The 20331-nt window shown below is 38.4% G+C and overlaps 1 protein-coding gene across 2 annotated transcripts; it reads left to right on the forward strand.

Moving 5' to 3' along the window:
• The first annotated feature begins 504 nt into the window (after positions 1-504).
• Positions 505-19348, forward strand: LOC121870724 (RRP12-like protein). 2 transcript variants are annotated; one of them, XM_042372668.1, is made up of 18 exons: positions 505-642; positions 923-1059; positions 1298-1469; positions 2930-3056; positions 3901-4086; positions 4489-4605; positions 4738-4962; positions 5966-6234; positions 6987-7080; positions 7364-8767; positions 8932-9052; positions 9581-9847; positions 11713-11863; positions 12369-12513; positions 14319-14511; positions 14724-14851; positions 15127-15293; positions 16736-19348. In XM_042372668.1, the coding sequence occupies exons 2-18, from the start codon at positions 936-938 to the stop codon at positions 16833-16835; spliced, it is 3990 nt and encodes a 1329-aa protein (XP_042228602.1). In that variant the 5' UTR covers positions 505-642; positions 923-935; the 3' UTR covers positions 16836-19348. The 2 variants fall into 2 exon arrangements, with proteins under 2 accessions (XP_042228602.1, XP_042228600.1); XM_042372666.1 differs by having other exon boundaries at positions 511-648.
• The last annotated feature ends 983 nt before the right edge of the window (positions 19349-20331 follow it).

The raw sequence follows: 20331 nt of genomic DNA on the forward strand, positions 1-20331 counted from the left end.
CTGAATCAGTGTACATTATCGAGAAGAAAATGTGCTGTCGCTGTTCAGTATTTGATATGAACTTTTTGTAAGGTACTTATATACGGTATTACCTTAACTGCTAGCATGAGGTCACCACATCTTTATAGAATGAACCTCTTTGAGAGGACACGGCTGTACACCCATGATTTATTACTGGCCCCCATTATTAACATATCTTGAGCTTTTTAAAGGTTATCTGTTTGTTATAAGAATTCCTTCCTGTATGACAAGTTGATCAGCTAGAAGCTCGAAAAAAAAATATATATATATATTTTTTTAATTCTGAAAACTGCCCTAAAACAAACACTTATCATCCGGATCATAAAATAGATAAATAGTTATATTATAAATTTATCGTATTATAAAAATATATAAAAATTTAAAATAAAGTATAATAAACATTTTAAAATATTATACATTAGTTTATATTATTTATTGGGGGTAAAGTTTAATATAATATAACGTTGTATGACCTGGAATTAACGCCAGCCAGAGGTAGAGTCAATCACCACGTTGTGTTGTTTGTGATTCCTTTAATGTCATCAAACTTATAATTTATTCATATAATTGTTACCAGAGACTCGTTTAGGTGAAGACAAAGAGGGTGTAAAGGAGAGGAAGGTGAGGGTGAGTTACTGTACTTTAATATTAACACCCTGAAGTACTTTGCCATTAGTTCTCATATAGGTTCATTTTTTTCTTTTAATCACCTCATAGTTACGTGTCGTACTAATTAAAACATATATTAACCTTATTTAGTAATATTTAAGGACTAGACATCCCTTAACTTAATGAAAGTAGTATTCTCTCTCTCTCTCTCTCTCTCTCTCTCTCTCTCTCTCTCTCTCTCTCTCCTTCAGTCATTTTAAGTTCTATATTATAAAGTGTTTTGTCTTTACAGAGTTGGTGGCAATATGAAGCTCAAGAGGATAAGTGGTAAAGGGAAAAAGTGGAAGAAGGGGCAGAGTTGTGTGTCTAATGCTGATAATACTAAACACAGAGAATCAGCCAGGGGTTGTTTTTTCCAGAAAGTTCAAGGTTAGTTTATTAATGTATTGTTATATATCCTGTGTGGGGATGTAATTTGTTTTATATATGATTATACATTAAGTGTTGTTAAGAGAATCAGAGGTTTTGGGATCTTTGAAAGTGTAAAAGTGCTCGTTGAAGTTCAAGAGTAATGTGTAATTATTGTTTAAGGTTTAAGATTAGAATAGACGAGAGCAGTTTATCAAAAACAGAATAAAGCCGTCTGTATTTATTGTATTTTGAACAGGGGAAAGTTACCTGACCAAGGGGGCTTTGGCCGAGCACGATGCAGCACTCGGGAACATACAACAGCAGATGGAGGACCTCTGTGTGGATGGTGAAGATCTGCGCAGCGCTGGCAAGACCTTCAACACTTTTGCCACCAACTTCACCTCCTGTACCATTCCTGCATTTGATAAGTGAGTTTTTATTTTTTTTTGGGGGGGGGGGGGTTCTTCCTGGGCACCGTTATATAGTTGTTAACTTTATGGGGGTTTTGGTCCATGAGACATTAGTTTGATCCAGCATCTTGGCAGGGTTGGTGAGGTGCACAGAGCCGGTGGCTGTGTCATGCTAGTGTCCCGGAGTTAGCTGGGGGTAAAGGGTAAATTTATCTTATTTTATATCTGTGAATTTATTTGTATTGAAACTTCTGATGTGGATTAGATCAAGGAAAGGAAAGTGGAGTGGCAGGTTAAGAGTAAATAATGACTACAGATAGTCCTGGGTTATGTATGAGTTCCGTTCCTACAGATGTTCTTAAGTAAAAAATGTACTTAAGTCGAAATACATTCCCAATGTGCATACTGTACTTACAGAACAATGTTTAAATCCCACTATATCATAGCCTAAGTCCTTATATACATCTAAAATCGTTTAATTTAAGAGAAGAAAAATAGAATGGCAAAATACAGTAAATAAAAGTAAAAAAGATAGGTCATCAGGTAAAGGTAGTAGATAGTAGGCAGCTGTCAAACAGGGAATTACTACTGCCTGGGAAGATATTGAAAGCATAATATATTGTCTCATGTGCCTGGGTGGGCTAACCCCTATAAAAATATATTAACTTTATGGGCAGGTGTTTGTAAGTCGGGGACCCCCTGTATCAATATACAGTAGCAGTGTGTGTGCTCAAAATATACAGTGATTGTGGTGTTGTTGAACATGGAAGACTATTTTTATCTTGATACAGTGAAGTACAGTACAGTATCTTTATACAGTACAATAGCTGTATGAAATATGAATTTGTTAATAGTATTTTATCAGTTTTGTGGCATTACACATCAGGTAATATAATTGACAGTACTGTTTATTAGAGTCTGCAATGGCTGATACCAAATCACTTGGCCTCAATAACATCACATAATGTAAACAGCCAACTTTTTTTTTCTTCATAAATGTCATGTTGTGGTTTATACACATATCTTATGGGTAATACAATAAAAAAGCCTGTATCTCTTTTTCTCTTTAATTGACCATTGTTAAGTTGTGATAAGTGAATGTCCTCTGTTGGTTTGCTGTGCTATCACCATTGGCTGGAGCAGTCTTGTGTACACACTGTCTCATGGCTGGGTTGTGTACACAGTGTCTCATGGCTGGGTTGTGTACACAGTGTCTCATGGCTGGGTTGTGTACACAGTGTCTCATGGCTGGGTTATTGGATATTAACCAAATGCCACCTGTGTTTTCTGTGATTTGTGTAAATAATAAGATTAACAACTTATAGATCATCCTGGGGGCCTGTATACAGTGTCTGAGTCTTGATGTGGGGATATTCCAGGTTCAGTATACTATTTTAAACTCTTCCTTTTCCACCCTTACTTAATGTTATTTGTTTAGGTTGCAGCTTTTCATGGTTATATTCACTCCCCCCCAACAGGTTCTTCAGGAATTTCAGCACCACATCTGAGCTCCACACCCGTATGTTGGCAATCCATGCTGCATCACAGGAGTACATGAAAGAGGCTGGCATGCCTGAGACGTCAACTTCATATTATTGTAGCTTGGTAAGTCAGACGTTAATGCAGTAGTGTGTTAAGCTACAGGGTGGTCTGTCTTCAATTTCCATTACTGTATAGCTACACTAACTTCTTTGTCTCCTTTCCCCCATAATTCCATACACTTTTTAAATCAGGTTGTGCAGATTAGTAGTGCCCAGACTAGGTGCCGGGAAGGTGATTTTTCATGTCCATTTGCCCAGCAGACAAGCTAACATTTTCAGAGGAAAACCTAGATGGGATTTATCAGGTGCTGCAACATCCCACCTTCCTATACATGTTAAACCAGGGCTGTCCATCAACGGTCCACTTGTAATCAATGTACAGTTGTGGAAATGTGACATATAGCAAACCTGTCCATCGATCACGTTTGTTGTTACATGACCAATACCCATTCATTCAAAAATAGTGATGCACTACTACTACTGTGCTGTTGCCACTTGGAGACATGGGTTACCACAACAGGTGTAGGAACACATTTCCCCAACTGTTCCAGGATTAGTGACCTATATCAGGTTCAGGTAATTTACTTTATTTAGCTAATGCCAAACAGATTTTTTTTCAGCAGATTTATTTATTTATTTTATGTATTTGTAATTTATTATTAGTATTTTTTTTATATATTTTTTGTGCAAAAACAGTAGAGCAGGAGGTTCACTAAGCACATTGAACGATACTGTATTGATAGACAAGAATAGAAAACTGACTTTGGGGGTTTGAGACCCAGTGAATACAGCGGAGACAAGAAGTTGGATGTTATGATGGGAAGAGCTAGAAGGAAAATATGTCTTTACATTAATGATTTCAGTTTGTGCATGAAAAGAAAGAATTTCATACTTATTTTAATTTACAGATGATCAGTTTGGAGGGAATCAGTGATAGTGAAGATGATGTGGCAGCCACCTTGTCCCTCATGGTTAAAGTGATCCGTCGCGTCAGCGTAGAAGTTCTTCGGGTCAAGTACGGTGAATTTGCTAAGGCCCTGGACACTGCCCTCACCCTGTACCAGTCTTCTATCAATGTTACCCTCATAACTAATGTAAGGAGATGCCTCAGTGAATAGCTTTGGTACTTATCTGTCTCACCTCTCCATGTCCAGTGAATATTTAAAAAAAAAGTTGTAAAAGTGTTTATGTAATATAGAGCTGTTCATAATATAATAAGTTAGCAGGAAAAAAATGAAAGCAATATACTGTATATGTCAGTTATAAGGAAAGGTAAATACTGCACCGGTAAGAAATGACAAGTATGTTTTATCTTTTACTTTGTGAAGGTTACGGCCAGACAGCAATTTGCAGTGGAAGTTATTATTTTTCGTGCCATTAACTGTTATCAAAGATGAGTAGTGTGAGAAAGTGTCAGACTTATACATAACTTAGCATAATCTGCTACAGAGGCCACATGTGCCCCAGGATAAGGTGTACAGTACCATACTTTTCAGGCCATTGGGTCATTGTCTGTGTTGCTACGAGCTCAGGAGCGGGTGCAGTGGACGTACCCCTACACCATGGAGCTGCTGCACAAGATTCTCCTCTTCACTTCTCATGAGAAACCAAAGGTAATATTTCACTCTTCCTCTTATATCTTGTCTGTATGAAATAAGAGACACTTCACTATTGATACGTAATATGTAATTAGGTCTATTTTACATGTTTTTTTTTCCTTTCTCGGGCACCTCTAAATTTTTCAGATCAGGAAAACAGCGCAGTACAACATCAGTGCTATTCTCAAGGGCAGTTCATTTATGGTGGACAAGGACGTGCCCAAGTGTAGCCATCCAGCAGCAGGAGCCGTGGCAGAGTTCTGTGTGTCCCAGCTCCGAGACTCTAGTGAGATGGGCAATGCTAAAACTACCTTACATTTCCTCGTCTTCCTCAGACAGGTCATTATGGCCTTCCCAAAAAAGCAGTTAAAAGTAAGTACAATATCTTATGCTTGATATTATTGTATTATGTGTCTTATAATCAAAATAACTGTATACCATTATCAACGTCGCCTTAAAGCTTGTGTAGTGAAAGTCGGAATACAGGTGCTCCTCTACTTGAGAACATTTATCTTACAAACTTTCAAAGATACAAACATCATTATTAAGGGATTTACTTTCCACAACAGGTGTTTAATGTGGATGAAACTGGATTATTTTGTAGAAAATTCCAGATAGAACAAAGATTACCTAAGAGGAGAAGAGTGAGCTGGGTTGTAAGGCTGTACAGGTATTGTACAGTAGGGTGTAGCTGTACAGTTCTAAACTTCCATTATCTTTTCATTTTCTACAATATGTTTGGTATCTACAGGAGTAAAGTTGGACTTATTAACAATTGGACTTAAGCCTCAGGAATGTAACTTGTTCATAAGTAGAGGAGCACCAGCATATATAAAGTGATGATGGTGTTCTTTATACTGTATAGTCATTCTGAGATATAACGAGCTGAAAATCAATGCAGAGGCAACATCCATGACCACAACCTGTTAGGCAAGAATGAAAAGTTGTTTTATATGGGTGGCAGCATTTCTAGCACATCATATATTTCTTTAGTACTGTACTCTTATATGTTCATATGTGTGAACTCTATCGTATTTTTATTTGACTGTGTTTAAATACCAGGCTTAAATATGTATAGCCTAAAGGGGGACTGGAGCCTCACATCCTTTATATTCAATAGCTAGTTGTTAGTACTGTGCTGCATGTGGTCACCCTTATTGTATTACGTGCTCCACGTGGCGTCTTTTGCCGTGTATTTGCTCACTACTCGACTATAATCATAACAGACACGGCCCCAGTTGTCTGTGTATATTATCTAATTTACTTTCTCTTGCACGTAAAGGATAAATATTGTTCATGCCGTGTAGTAAACTCTAAATCATTATAGAATATTAAATAAATAATATTAATCCAAAATAATTGTTCTACCTGGCAGAGTGTGTGTGAGTGTGTTCTCTCCATCATGCAGCTGGGCAAATCCCTCACTAATACATGTGCCATGCAAGCCTTCTATAGCCTCTTCGTCTCTGAACCATCACCAGCTGTGTTTCCCGCTGACACAAACAGCGCTCTTATTTGTGCTTTGACAACTGAGGGGGCAGGTTTGTCCCATCATTCGGTGGCAATAATTCCGGGGATAAACGATCCACAGCCAGCCAGTGCTTGGATGACTGTACTTACAGTGGCACACATTAATCTCTTCAAGTAAGTTGTTTATGGTTATTGTTAAAATTTATTATTTAGGATTTCATGCCACAGTTTCATATGAAGGAAGATCATCTGTTGTATATGTATGTTCTTGTTTCTCAGCCAGCCTTGTTGCCAACATCAGAAGTCTGATTGTGGCAGTTGACACCTTTTAGTGAAAAAGATTCATGGTACAGTAATTGTATGTATATTTGGGTATAACAATAAAGATAAGTGTGAATACAAGTTTTGAACAATATACCCCATGATGATATGCATACAGAATCATAACAAAAAATGTGCTTGAATAGCCAGAAGATGGAGAGGTCAGTAGTTTACTATTTTAATTATACAATGAATTGATAATACTCTTGATGGCTTACCTAAGAGAAGTGGAGTCTGCACGGTAGTGTTTGTGTGGTGGTAATGTTTACAGAAGAGAATTATCTACCATGTCAAGTTACTGGACTAAACTTAAACTTAACTTAAAATAACTTGGATACTTCCTAAGTTTTAACACGGCCAGAATGGTTGAATGGATGATGATCATTATAAGCATGGGATCACATGAAGATTAAGCAACTCGGCCTATTTCACTTGAGGATGAAACCCCCTAAAGCTAATCTAACCCCCTTGGTAGTGTTAGGCTGTTTAATCATCTGGGGGTGGGTTAATCTTCATGTGATCCAAAACACATAATTTAGTAGCTGTAATAACCAAATTTGTAATACACTTTCCTGGAGGCTGACTGAATCTTTACCACTGATCAGGTTAAATGAAGAGCTGGGCATGAAGTACATTGCCTCTTGGTTTGAGCAGCTGGTCCCCTACTGGCAGAGTGACCATGATGAAGTGCAGACAAAGGTTAGAATAATGAATCTTTACACAGATCTTTAATAACATAATAAATGAAAATGTTTCAATATATTAATAAAAAATTACTTTGAAGACTATTGAATTGTTTATACTTTATCTGTGAACAAAATTTTGATCTTTATTTATCAAATGTTCTTTTTCCTTATAGTACCCTGTACCATAACTCACATCTAGACATTAATGTGCTTTGCCAAAGTGAAAAATTATATGTATGTTACGATAATATTAGATTTGTATCATAATTATTTTTTTTTTACTTTTGTATTCACAGGTGTTTGAGTCATTTGAAGCTCTGATACAAGAATGTGTCGGCAACTGCAGTAAAGAGTACCTGGCCAGTGATCAGGGTCAAATAGCGGCCATCTTTCGGGTAGTGGAGGGAGGCCTCTCATTCCAGTTCCAGTCTGCGTGGGGTCATGTGTTTAAGTGTATAAGCGTTTGTTTCACCGTGATTGGTCCAAACTTCCCAGCTATGATGGAACCGTGTCTGAAAAACCTCACAGAGCTAATGGAAAACCCCCACTTACCTCACAGGGCATATCTAGAGCAAGCCATTGGTGCAGCAGTGAGAGCCCTGGGGCCCAAGTCTCTCATGGCTGTTGTGCCGCTTCAAGTGACTGGCAATGTGACTGAAGATGAGAAGCGTTTTTGGGTCCTTCCCATTCTAAAGAAATATGTAAAAAATACTCAACTCTGTTACTTTGAAGATTACTTTGTTCATTTGGCTGGAAAATGTTTTGTGCTTCTGGATTCTCTTAAAGAAAAGGGCCAAGAAGATTCCTTATTGGCAAAGACTTACCAAACAGTGGAAAGACAGGTTTGGGCAATGTTACCAAGCTTCTGCGATAAGGCAACTGATGTTGATCAATCTTTGAGTAATGAAAAGTTTGCCCGTATCTTGTGTGACCACATCAAGTTCCGTGATGACACGAGAACTGTTGTAATGGAGGCGCTGCGCAACATGATCAATGATAACATAGAACACCCAGGCAAATTAGCCATTTATTCTAAAAACTACATCCCTGCTTTATTCAACGTGTACCTCACTCCACCCAAGGACAAGGGAAGTAAAGACTCGGGGGAACCCACCATGAGTGCTGGACAAAGACAGGCTGCTCACTATACCATTAAAACATATCTTCAGATTGTCCCCATACCAAAATGTAATGAATTTCTTGGTCTTATCATGACTAAATATAATGATGAAAATGACAGCTTCAAGAAGCAAGCATTTTTGGACCTTGCAAGGGCTTTCCTCCCTTATCTGGACAGTAATTTGCTGCAACGTCTGTATGAAAAAGTGTCACCCCTGGTCAGGTCAGCAAAGGACCATAGAGAGCAAAAGGCTGCTTATAGACTACTGGAGGAACTTCTAGGTGTAGGGACAGAGGGAGGCCAGGATTTCATTATGAAGAATCTGGAAGGTCTCTCAGAGCTGCTGCTGAAGTCACTGGCCTCGGCTGCCCCCAGTTCACGAGCGCCACGCCTGAGGTCCGTCAGACAAGTTCTTCTTCAACTGAAGACAGACATGGAAGAAGAGAGTCGAGATGCATTCCTTAATCAGGTGGTGGGAGAGTGTGTCATGTGCTGTGGAAAGAAAATGTCCGTAGCAACGCGCAAGGCTGCATTCCTCCTCCTCTCAGAAGTTGGTGCCACAATCCAGAAGCATCGTGGGGTAAGACTCGGTGTATTCAACTCTCATCTTTAGTATCAGACAGCTACTGTTTCTTTTCCTTGAATATCTAGAACTTTAAATTTTATAATGCTTAAAAAAGGGAATAAATAAACTGAAATTAAAGAAGGATGGTATAATATTTTGGGCCACCGGTTTATTTACAGTGTTCGGGTGAAGACACTGTACGTCACTGCCTGAAGCTGCTAATGGCGGGGCTTGTCGGGTCACCAGTTCTGGCTGCTAACTCTGTCCTGGCTATTACTGCTCTTACTTATCAGTATAGAGGTAAGAGTTCATCTTTCTCCAATAGTACTGGAATATATAGGTGGAAGGTGGGATGGGAGGAAGAGGGTGATAAATAGATTGGTAGGTGGATGGGAGGAAGAGGGTGATAAATAGATTGGTAGGTGGATGGGAGGAAGAGGGTGATAAATAGATTGGTAGGTGGATGGGAGGAAGAGGGTGATAAATAGATTGGTAGGTGGATGGGAGGAAGAGGGTGATAAATTGATTGGTAGGTGGATGGGAGGAAGAAAATGAGTCGGTTGATGGATTGATCAGAAGGTAGATGGATAAGTAGGTAAGGAAGAAGAAAGGAAGTTGGGGAATAGGTTGTTAGGTGGATGGATAAGCCAGGGTTATGTAAGTTCCACCCATATTGTATCAAGTATCTCACTGACCCCAATATGAGATCTTTATTCTGTCCAGTATATGAATTTAATATTATTTTTTAAACATATTTGACTTACAGATAACTTTGTGTGTATGGATATTTGACTAAAAGTATCTAAATTTTTGTTCTCTCTCTCTCAGATATCATATCTGACGACATGATTGAACTGCTTGTCCAGAACATGTGTGTGCAGCTGATGGCCAGTTCTCGGGAGATTGTCGGCTCCTGTTTGTCATTCATCAAGTCTTCCTTCATCATCTTCCCCGTTCCCGTCATGTCCAGTTATGTAGACACGATTGTCAAGGCTCTCTGTAATATGGTACCTGATTGTCAAAGAAGATTCAGACTGAAGACGCGAGACATACTGGACAGGTTGATGCGCAAGTTTGGTGCAGATCGTATTGCAGGTGAGGATAGCTAAGTCATGTTATTTAGGTAATTTTTGTATCTGTGTTCCTGTACTTGAATAATAAATTGATGTGGATAGTATTGCAGGTAAGGAAAGTTAATTAGTTTTTATTTGATCATTTCTGTATCTTGTTTTCCTGTACGTGAATATTTGATAAGTTAAGAAAGACCAAACAGAGAGAGAGAAAGTGTGTGTGTGTAATAATAATAATAATAATAATAAACGGTTTATTGAAAGAGCATGGCAGCCGGAAGGCTGAAAATATACAATTACATAATTGGGGAATGGGTCTCTTGATTTACAAATGATATACAAGTAACATAAGTGATACAAATATGATATATAATAATTAGGTGGGGAGAAGCACAAACTACAGGGCATTTCAACATAGTGACAGTGCGAAAGGTAAGATTGAGTGGGAGTGAATACACTGGTTGATTACAAGTTATTGATAATTTTTACAATGGTTGGGACTGGGCTGTTCTTATAGTGATCAGTTCAGGCTCATATGGGCTGGATGCGGCTGTGGTATCGAACAGCAATTTTCGGACGAGGGATCTTGGGTGGTAGTAGGAGACGGTGTTGAGGATGGTGCTGAAGCTTCTCACCAAATTTGCAGATGAGGTCGTGGTGATGGTCAGAAAGAGCCGAGAGGGTCAGTGTGTTGAGCGCTTCTTGATATGTGGATTAGGAAGGGGAGAGAATAATCTTGCATGCCCTCTTTTGCACTTTTTCTAGGCATTTACATTGTGTGGAATTTAGTGAGAAAGACCAGGTAGGGGAGGCATAGGTGAGCTTGGGAAGTATGAATGTTGAGTAAACACTGAGGAGCTCGGGCGCAGGAACTACGAGGGACTTGAGTCGGCGGATGAGGTGGAGACGGAAACTGGAGGATTTGACAACTTCACTGACGTTTGTGTGTGTGTGTAGTACTGTAATCATAGAAAGGCTGAAGTATCGATGGAAAGAAAGAGAAGGAATATGACAGAATTGGCGTATATATCATAGTGAGACAGATGAACAAATATAAGACACAGTGTTAAGTGTTATTGACATGTGAAGGACATTTTGTATATACTTGCCATTCCTAGTCAGGGTTTTTAAAATTGACTGATGGGATCACCTGAATAATCTCCACCCCAGTTTATTTCACCTGAAGATTAACTACCCCAATGCTACCCTGACCAAACCTCAACGTCCATATAGTGTTAGGGTGGTTAATCTGCAGGTGAAATAAGCTGGGGTGGAGAATCATCAGGTGATCTGACTGATGCCTGCTACAGTACTGTATATTTGTGTGTTGAATCTTGTCACTCACACTGACTGAAATGCAAGATCTTATATCCCATACATCAAACTATTCATGAGAAGTGTTTCCTGATTGTCAGTGAAGAAAGGGTGAATGAGTGTATGTGTTTCTGTGTTGGCTCTTAATTTAAAGCTCAAAATGTTATTTTTTCTTTCTTTCCTTGTCTTTCTTTTTTATTTCTTTATTTGTCTTCTGTCTTTTTTTTCTTATTTCTTTTGTTTTCTTTTTCTTTCTGTCTTACTTTGTCTTCCTGTCTTTCTTGTCTTCCTTCCTTCCTTCCTTCCTTCCTTCCTTCCTTCCTTCCTTCCTTCCTGTGGTAGATATGAGGCAGATTGTAGAGGTTATCTAAGATGATTCCTGTGGTCACCTCTAGTTAAAGTGTCGGGAGGGAGTACAGTAATGGATAAAGAGTACAATACAATATAAATAAATGGATATGTATATCAAGTGTGGTAATCAAGAGTCAATCCAAGGTAGTGTATACAGAGTGTTGCTTCAATAGTACGCACTACACTGTTTTGTCGTCCAGTTACCGTTGTTCTCGCCATCGTCAGCTTTGGTGCCACGGGGCAATACTGCACTGCAAAAACGCATTCGTAACCTCCGAAAGATAGCAGCGAGGAAGCAGAGAGAACGGGACGCGAGAAAGCAGAGTGAGGACGTGAGCGATGATGAGGACTTTACTTCTCGGGCTCTCCCTGCCAGGTACTGTGTTGACGTGTCTCTTGTAACACGTGTAAGGTACAAGTATTCGGGCGAGCTTAAGTACATATGGGTGTGTAAAATGCTGTACATTATATTTCATCACAGATATATCCGTGATCGGCGTCAGTCAACATGTATTGTTTATCAGAGATACAGTACAGTATATCCTTGATGGACACCCGACAGATTAAATAACTCTTTCAACAAAGGGCCATCTCTGCGGCAAAAGGCCTATTTAAAGAAAAGTTACCGGCTCCATCGGGGTTTGAAGGGGCACAAGAGACTCTTGTAATACAGGAATTTATGGGAAATTCTAGTGTTACCAGGAGTTTCTAGCACCCCTCTGAACACCGATGGAATTGGTCCCCTTTATTAGAATACAGAACTACATCCTTTGTTGCAGAGATACCCCTTGGCTGAAGAGGTTATTTAACAATTCGTTCCTAAGATCTCTCTTTGTGTAGGTATAATATTTTTAACAAATACTGTACTTGCTCATTTACAGTCTGGATGAGATCTTAGCCGAGATTGACACAGATAACGAAGAAGATGAGGAGGAGGGAGCCACCAAGAGTAAAGGTAAAGGGAAGGGCAGAGGTAAACAAGAAGGCAAGAAGAAGAAGAAGATCACCTGGATAAAAGAAGACACAGTAAGACCACAACTCTCTCTATTATTTGCTAGTGAAATTATCTCTCAGATGGAGTCTGGTCAAAGGTTCTTCTCGGCTGTAACTTTCAAGTTTACAGGTTGAAGCTTCCATATCCGGCATTCTAACATACAACTCCCAAAAAGCGCCAGTATTTTCTGAAATTCCTTTACCTGGCAAACCTCCTAAAGAATGGTGCGGTTGGATGGTAACATAAACATTAATTCTACTACCCGGCAAACCTCCCAGTGTGCGGTAGCGTCTCGTACTTTCGTCGGTTGGCTGCTAATGTTTTAGTGGCATGCCTATCACTATATATGCCACTTGAAATCTACAAATACCTGATGTAAATGAAGATTTACAGGTATTTTTCCTTTTGTTTGTATTAGTTAACATAGCTGGTGACAATTTTGCCAAGTTAGACTCACCACTGTAGCCAAATCCCCCGTGCCCTCTCAGTGCCAGGCCGATGTGTGAGCTGTGTTATGGTTATTTTTCAACAAGTAATTTCGGGTAGATAAACTTAACATTCTTCACTTAATACATAATCTGCAAAAAAAGTAAATGGAAATAACTATCATAAAATAAAAAATGTACTGTACATGGATCTTTGTGTGTGAGAGTTAGTGTGCTGAGCTGGGGAAGCAGAGTGTAGGAGCCAATGTGCTAGGGGTTTGCAGATGGATCATCCCGGCTGGGTTGTGTTGCTATGGTGAGCTTTGAGGCCACACAGCCAGTGTCTATGCAAATGGTAGTTGTGTTAAAATTTCATTTAGTTTTTACCTGATGATTTAACTGCATTTTCTCATCTAGATAGTGCACAAATGTTGTTTGAAGTAGCACACTTGTTAAATAACATAAGAAAGGTAGATGGTATGGGTTATGAATGCTGAAAAAGGAGGTACAGGAAGTTGATTTAGCATTTTTGCTTACCATGTGGGCTGTTACTCTACATCTGTGATATTTTTCTTCACTTTTTCAAAATATTTACAACATGTTCGTTAACTACAACAGTAAAGTTGGACTTACGAACAAGTCTCAGTAATGTAACTTGTTTGTAAGTAGAGAAGCACCTTTACAGGTACTGTACAGGTATTCTGTGTATCGGTAACCTGTTACAAGTACAGTACATAATAAATATGACCGTCCAAATAACAGTAATTTCCAATATCCAGCTCAGAACAGGTCTCATGGTTGCTGGATATGGGTGCTTTAACCTGTAGTTTTATTGTAGCTAAATCACTGAACCAAAAGAGATGTCCTGTCATGGTTGTTATAGCAAATATTATTGTTTCCATATTTCATTATTTATAACCTTGATAATTTTATGCTGCCAAGATATACTATACTGTAGTTAGATGTAGGTGGTATTCATTGTCCTACTTACATGATGCTTTTGGTGTGAGTCATGAGTGTGTTGAATTACCTCTGACTGTTGTTTGTGAGTGTGAGCAAGACTGTCAATACAAAGTTAATATAGAGTTTAGTTGACAGTGATTCTTGGGTGATTGTACTTTGATGGATTTGCCTAATACCTTGATACCAACATGACAATATGTTCTTACTTAAGAAATTTAGAGTTCTGTCTAAAACCCAGATAAACCTACAAACTTATGTTTTATGTGGCTAATACAACACATTTTTCCCCTAGTTGAAAATAGTATATCTTGAAAAGGAAAGTGACTTAAGTTAATTATGATATCAGGCTTTAGCTACATTAGTGTAACATGAGCAAATGAGCTTGAATGAGAGTTATTTTATGTATCCACCAAAGAACTGAATTAGTCTTATGTTTTCTCTTGTTATAGGAGAACATAGTTGATTTGCTGGATGCCTCAGCTGGCCAAGCACTGGTTTCTAAACGACCCACCCTGAAAGCTGCTCGGGACCGGGGTGCTTCTAAAGAGGATGGGAGTACTAGTGGCTTCCAGGTGGACAAGGGTACTGGTAAATTTATCATCAAAGAGGATAACAGTAAGGAGAAGAAGGACAGTGTCTCAAGTAAGTTTGTTCTGTAATTGTGGTTGTTTTATTAAATTTATATACTGTACTTATAATTAAAAATGGGAGGTTGTGTTAGATTATATACAGTACAGGACTGATGGTCTGGGGCCACTGAAATTGTAGTCTGTGTTGTTCTTGTTTCCTGCTGCCCAGTGTCTTGTGGGGAAGATGTTGTAAGATTGTTGAAGGTGATAACTCGTTCTTCACAGAGATGGACTTTATGGAAGACATTGATGAGTTTCTGGGCATGAAGGCAGGAGCACAGGGTGGGAAGATCAAGAACAGAAAGAGAACATTCAGCGGAGGCTCAAGTGAACAAGTGGAACCTCCTGTAAAGGTAATGTTTTATATGAACAAATTTTCATCTTGTGAAGTGCTACATAAGTGGTGATGTCATCAAACTAGATACAGTAGTGAGATAATATGATGTCAGGTGTACCAACACATCTGTGGCCTGTCCTTTATGGTAATGCAACCTGGAGGTGCATTGGTCCCCCAAGAACTCAGATGGGTTTGGGTAATAAGGGATGATCCTATTATTTTAACTGGGTTAACACTGCCTAGTTGACAACATTAACAATCCCTGTAACCGTGTCTGTGTTTTATGTGCAGGTTGCAACTGTAACTACTGGCAAAGATGGCAAGAAGAAGGTGTCCAAAAAGGCCCATGACTACGGGTCAGAATTCCGCTCTAAGAAGGCCGGTGGTGACATGATGAAGAAGGGCAAGGTGTCTCCATATGCATACGTGCAGTTCTCAAAGGACAGACTCAACAAAAGGTAGGAGTTTTACGTTATCAGATTCTTGTGTGGTTGAAAATTAGGTTTCTAGTACTGTACAGTATACAGTATAAGTAAATAAAAAAAGTAAATATACAAAGCTAAAAGCACCATATTCATGCCAGATTAAGTTGTAGGTTTTCAGTCCTTGTAACCAGGAATGGATGTTTCCCTAAGGTGAAATGAAAAAAAGTAATGGGTTTCAGAATTTGGTGTTTGTTAGGAGTCATACTGACTGTTCCTACCTACCAACAGTATTTACTAACTTCACTCCTCCCTCCCCACATTGCTCTCAGTCAGCCAGTAGCAAATTTGACTGTTATTATAAATGGTACATCAAAGTAAGATTCGCTGTTGAGTAAAACTATTATTAGATGTGAATAAGATAAGAATATTTTATATTTATAACATATGATGTTTACTTTTAAGATTATATAATACAGTGGAGTCACGATAATTTACAAAATACAAATTCACATTCTTAAATTCGGGGGTACTGTACCTCTATTACTACAGAACTTTTTTTACATTTTGTGGTCAAATATTCCCAGTTTGCAGCCTAGAATCAGCTGCTTAGTGTTTATTTACCTAAGAAACCATAAATGTTACAGAAATGTCATTTCAGTGCACTAATATGAATTTAAATGAAAATAGCTCCTTCCACACCCCAACCATCCTCTGGGTGAACACAACAAAGTTCAGCCAGGCAGTCACCCAGCTGACCTCTGAGGCATGTGTGTGTCTGTTGTGTTGTGTCTTATGGGTCAGGAAATATGTTAGGTTCATTTTCCCCCAAATATGTTACACTCATCCCCAGATGGTGTACTGGTGTAACCCAGAGGATGGTTATGAGAAGGGAAGAATCTATTAATGTAATGCTGCATAGAGGTACAGTAATACCCCGGTCAGTGCTAACCCGTACAGCGTTGTCTTGTTATAGCGCTCTTGCTTGCATCTTGGAGCTCTAGGGAGGAAAAACCATAAAAGTGGTCAAAAGTCCGAACACTCACAACATGTAAAGAGCAGCTCTCTTTGTCTTTACACACTCAGTACCAAGCACTCTGTTTATATTACAGTACAAATTTGTTGTGCTTACTATGTGGACATGTTCTTGTTGACTATGCCGATTTTTTATATGAGTGATTATTTTTTACTCATCGTGTCTGTAAAACAGACTCCAAGTTTTAATGCTCCTAGTGCGTTTAATGTGCCACGGAAAAGTATCTGAACGTCTTGTTCTCCTGTCATTCACATATTCTTCTGCTTCCTACAAGTCCATCACAAGAACAGGAGGAGTAGTGTTGAGGGCAGTCACTGTACTGAACCTGGAGAGTTATTAGTGGTCAGGATCATCGTCCTATAGTCTATCTGGTTAGGAGTGTATAGTTTGTCCTGTGTAACTGTACCAATTATTAATAAGACAATATTATGTGATCTTGCAGGAAGAAGGCCAAATATGAAGGACAGTTCACGAGCTTGGTGAAGGGAGCCAGAAAGGGTGTAGCTAAGGGCAGCAAGAAAAAAGGCCGCAACAAGAAGTGATGAGCAAGAGTTGACGCGTCATATATTGGTTTTGTTTGGTGTCTGTAACTTTACTAATTACTGTACTGTATATGGTTATACTGTATCTGAAACATCACTTATGGTACTGTATTAGTATATTCATATTAAGTTCATGACTGTACAAAGATAAATAAATATATAATTATGATTTATAAACAAAATTTGTCTTAGGATAAGATGTTCTACAGAATTATGTACATATTTCTTATGTACCTTCTTGTGTACTCACTGCATGGTGACAACTTATAAAAGCTTCACCAGACATCAGTTAGTGACCACCGCTACACCCTCTTATGCAGGACCCAGCTGGCTGCTGCAACTCAAAACATTATCCATTCACATTTTATTAGCACAGAGGAATACCCATACACAAGGAGTTAGCTGAAGGTTCTACACATTGTTTGATCATAACCAAGTGAGGCAGCCACCACATACTTATATACAATACTGGGGATGATACTATGATAAAAGCAGGAGGGTTCCTCGACACATGGACATTCACAATGGAGTAAAGAAGACTTTTCTCACATCTTGTCTAAACCACCTCAAAATATTTATCTTAAAAATTACACCAAAAGTTTGTTAATTCTATGTGTAGGGGTGTGATGTTATCAGTAATTATTGATGTACAGTACTGTATATGTAGAATGAATAAATAGTACCATTGCCAGGAGATATCAGAAGTTGGCATACACAATACATGGGTTCCTACATAATTCAGTTTAACGCAGCTTTAGAGGGGGACTTGTACGTTGAGTGGATGGAAACTATTGAAATGCTAAAGACAGAAAGTGGAATAGTGCTAGAATGGATGAGAAGAGATAAGTACAGGCCATGCAATATATAAGACAAGGAATGTGTACTATTAGTGATAAGATTGACTATGATACTGTATAAGGAATATGTTGAGTATACACCAGGGTAAGTGTATGGTGGAGTTATCAAGAGAGTTGTAGCCAAAACAGTGTTTATTAAAGGATGGAGCAGTGTGGCTTTTGAAAAGAGAAGAATTTGTCTGGTATTTATAGTTTTAGAGAAAGCATTTGATGGAGTTAGTAGGCAATTTGAGAAGACTTGAAAATGTATAGAGTAAGTGGAGACGTGTTGAATACTGTACTGAGTTTTTATAAGGAGGGGGATGCATGTGTCAGGGTTTGTTGATAAAAAGAAAATTTTACGTGAAAATAAGTATTTCAAGAAGTCAAAATAACATTTTGGTTTAATAATTTCATAAAAGTAGAAAGGTTGAAAGCAAGAGTGATGGAACTACAAGTTTGGTAAGTAATGAAAGAGGATGACAAAGGGGAGTGAAGTGGAGTACAGTATTTGCTGTTTGCAGATGACACTGTTCTAGTGAGCAATTGGATAAAATAATATACAGTAATGATAGTGAATGATTTGGGAAGAGTGAGCACCGGGAGAGTTAATTTTGATTTTTGATTGTAAATAACAGTAAAGAGATGGAACATTTGAATGCAAGAATGTGAATGCTACAATCACTCCCATATAGACAGGAGCATTAGAATAGGACTGAGTGAGAGGATGTCATGTTTAACAAAGAGCTCATTTGAACATAATAATTGTCATCTTGTAAGACTGTCACCCCAAAAGATAATAAACAGCTTTGTAAACTGCTGGGAAGACTTAGTGAGGAGGTCACCAGTCTGTTGTGGTGAGAGCAGACAGCTAGACTCTGACAGAAGGTAAACACATTATGAAGGACCACAGGTGCCACCAGTCACGAGGGTGATGTCCGGGCTAAAGCTGACTATTATTCCACCTGAAAACACATGACTGTTAATGGCATGTAGAATGAATTCTTTAGAAAATAGTTACCACTATTTAATGAAGCTGTAAGTTAATGCAGTATAAATTTGATGCAGCAGTTGAGTGGATATATCCGTCACCCATTAATGGTCACTGGTTTGGGGCACCTTTAGTCCACCCATTTGTTAATGGGTGCCTACCATAACTGTTGGAGAAGTGAAGGTGGTTGAATGTAGTGTCAGTCGCATTGCCTCCTTGTATTTGCTATTTCCATAACGGGCTGTCAGCCACTCACTTTTTTAATTCCAGAGTCCTGTGTGGACACGACTTGTTACAGTATTACAAAGACTTTGTTAAGTGAAGTAATATAGTATTATGGTAGAAATAACTAACCAATCACACAATAGATACAGAGTAAGTCAGCAGAGTAATTTTTAGTGCAAGTTATTGTATCAATACAGTACATTTAAGGAACAATATACCTGCAGCTTTTACAACTATAATCTTGGTTGAAAAAAATATTAATCTCAGTCACTACATGTATAGGCTACAGTACTGTATACCCTTTTGGTGCAGCTTTACTTAGGACTATCGAACACAATACAGTACAGTACACAAAAAAGTAAAAGTCTGAAACAATACAATATTATAGCTAGAACACCAACATCAATATGTTAAAGTTACCCCTTTTATGTTAGTTTTCAATAAAGGTCTGAAAAAGTAAACGTTAATTACTTCTCATAACTGGTGCTGGGTGAAGATAACTAGTTAATTGTAAAGTGTTAATATAACTGGTGCTATACTATGAAACCATTTTTGTATTTTAACTAAAGCCCAGGCAGGTAAAGTTAATGTTTGCACCTTTACACAAGAGGATTAGTCACCTTACGAACATTTGAAGGATGTGATCTCAAGGATATCCCCCACTATCAACACTCCATCACATTCTTAGATGACTCAGAGCAGCTGAACTCCTCCAAACACGGAAAGCCTTCACCAACCTTGGGGAAAAAAAAAGGGACCTGCACTTACTAATGCCGAGTATTTCAACACAGTCTAGAAATAAAGTTTGTCAGGAAGTTCAGCAGGTGAGGGTAGATATATATACTATCATGGCATCTATTGGCATTTGGCAGCGTCTAGAATTATTATTATTAGCGGATATTAACTCTACGTGACGATACACACATACATACACGTATAATAAATAATTTCTTTACACAAATAATATTAAGAGTTGTGCCATATCTTTGTGTTGTTTACGTTGATGTTATGATGTATTTACTGTACTTCAACATTTAAGGTTTTTAATGGGATAGCCAAGGACGTTTTCAATTTGTATAGAAATTTTAACCCTAGAACTGTTATATATTCAAGCAAATAACATTAATGAGGTTCAACTTCAACTAAATACAATTAATCCGCATTATCAAAAGACAATTTAGGTAGAAAATCTTTTGGACAATCACATACGACCATGATACGTTTTATATAATTACACTCGGCCTGTGTAAGTCAGTGCTCGTATATGGTGATTAGTACAGTCATGTGTACATAACGATGGAGTACAAACACAAACATCAAGGGACTCTACATCAACACAAACATCAAGGGACTCTACATCAACACAAACATCAGGGGACTCTACATCAACACAAACATCAGGGGACTCTACATCAACACAAACATCAGGGGACTCTACATCAAC

The sequence above is a fragment of the Homarus americanus genome, unplaced genomic scaffold (genome assembly GCF_018991925.1).
Source record: "Homarus americanus isolate GMGI-L3 unplaced genomic scaffold, GMGI_Hamer_2.0 scaffold5635, whole genome shotgun sequence".
Classification (NCBI taxonomy): Eukaryota; Metazoa; Arthropoda; class Malacostraca; order Decapoda; family Nephropidae; genus Homarus; species Homarus americanus.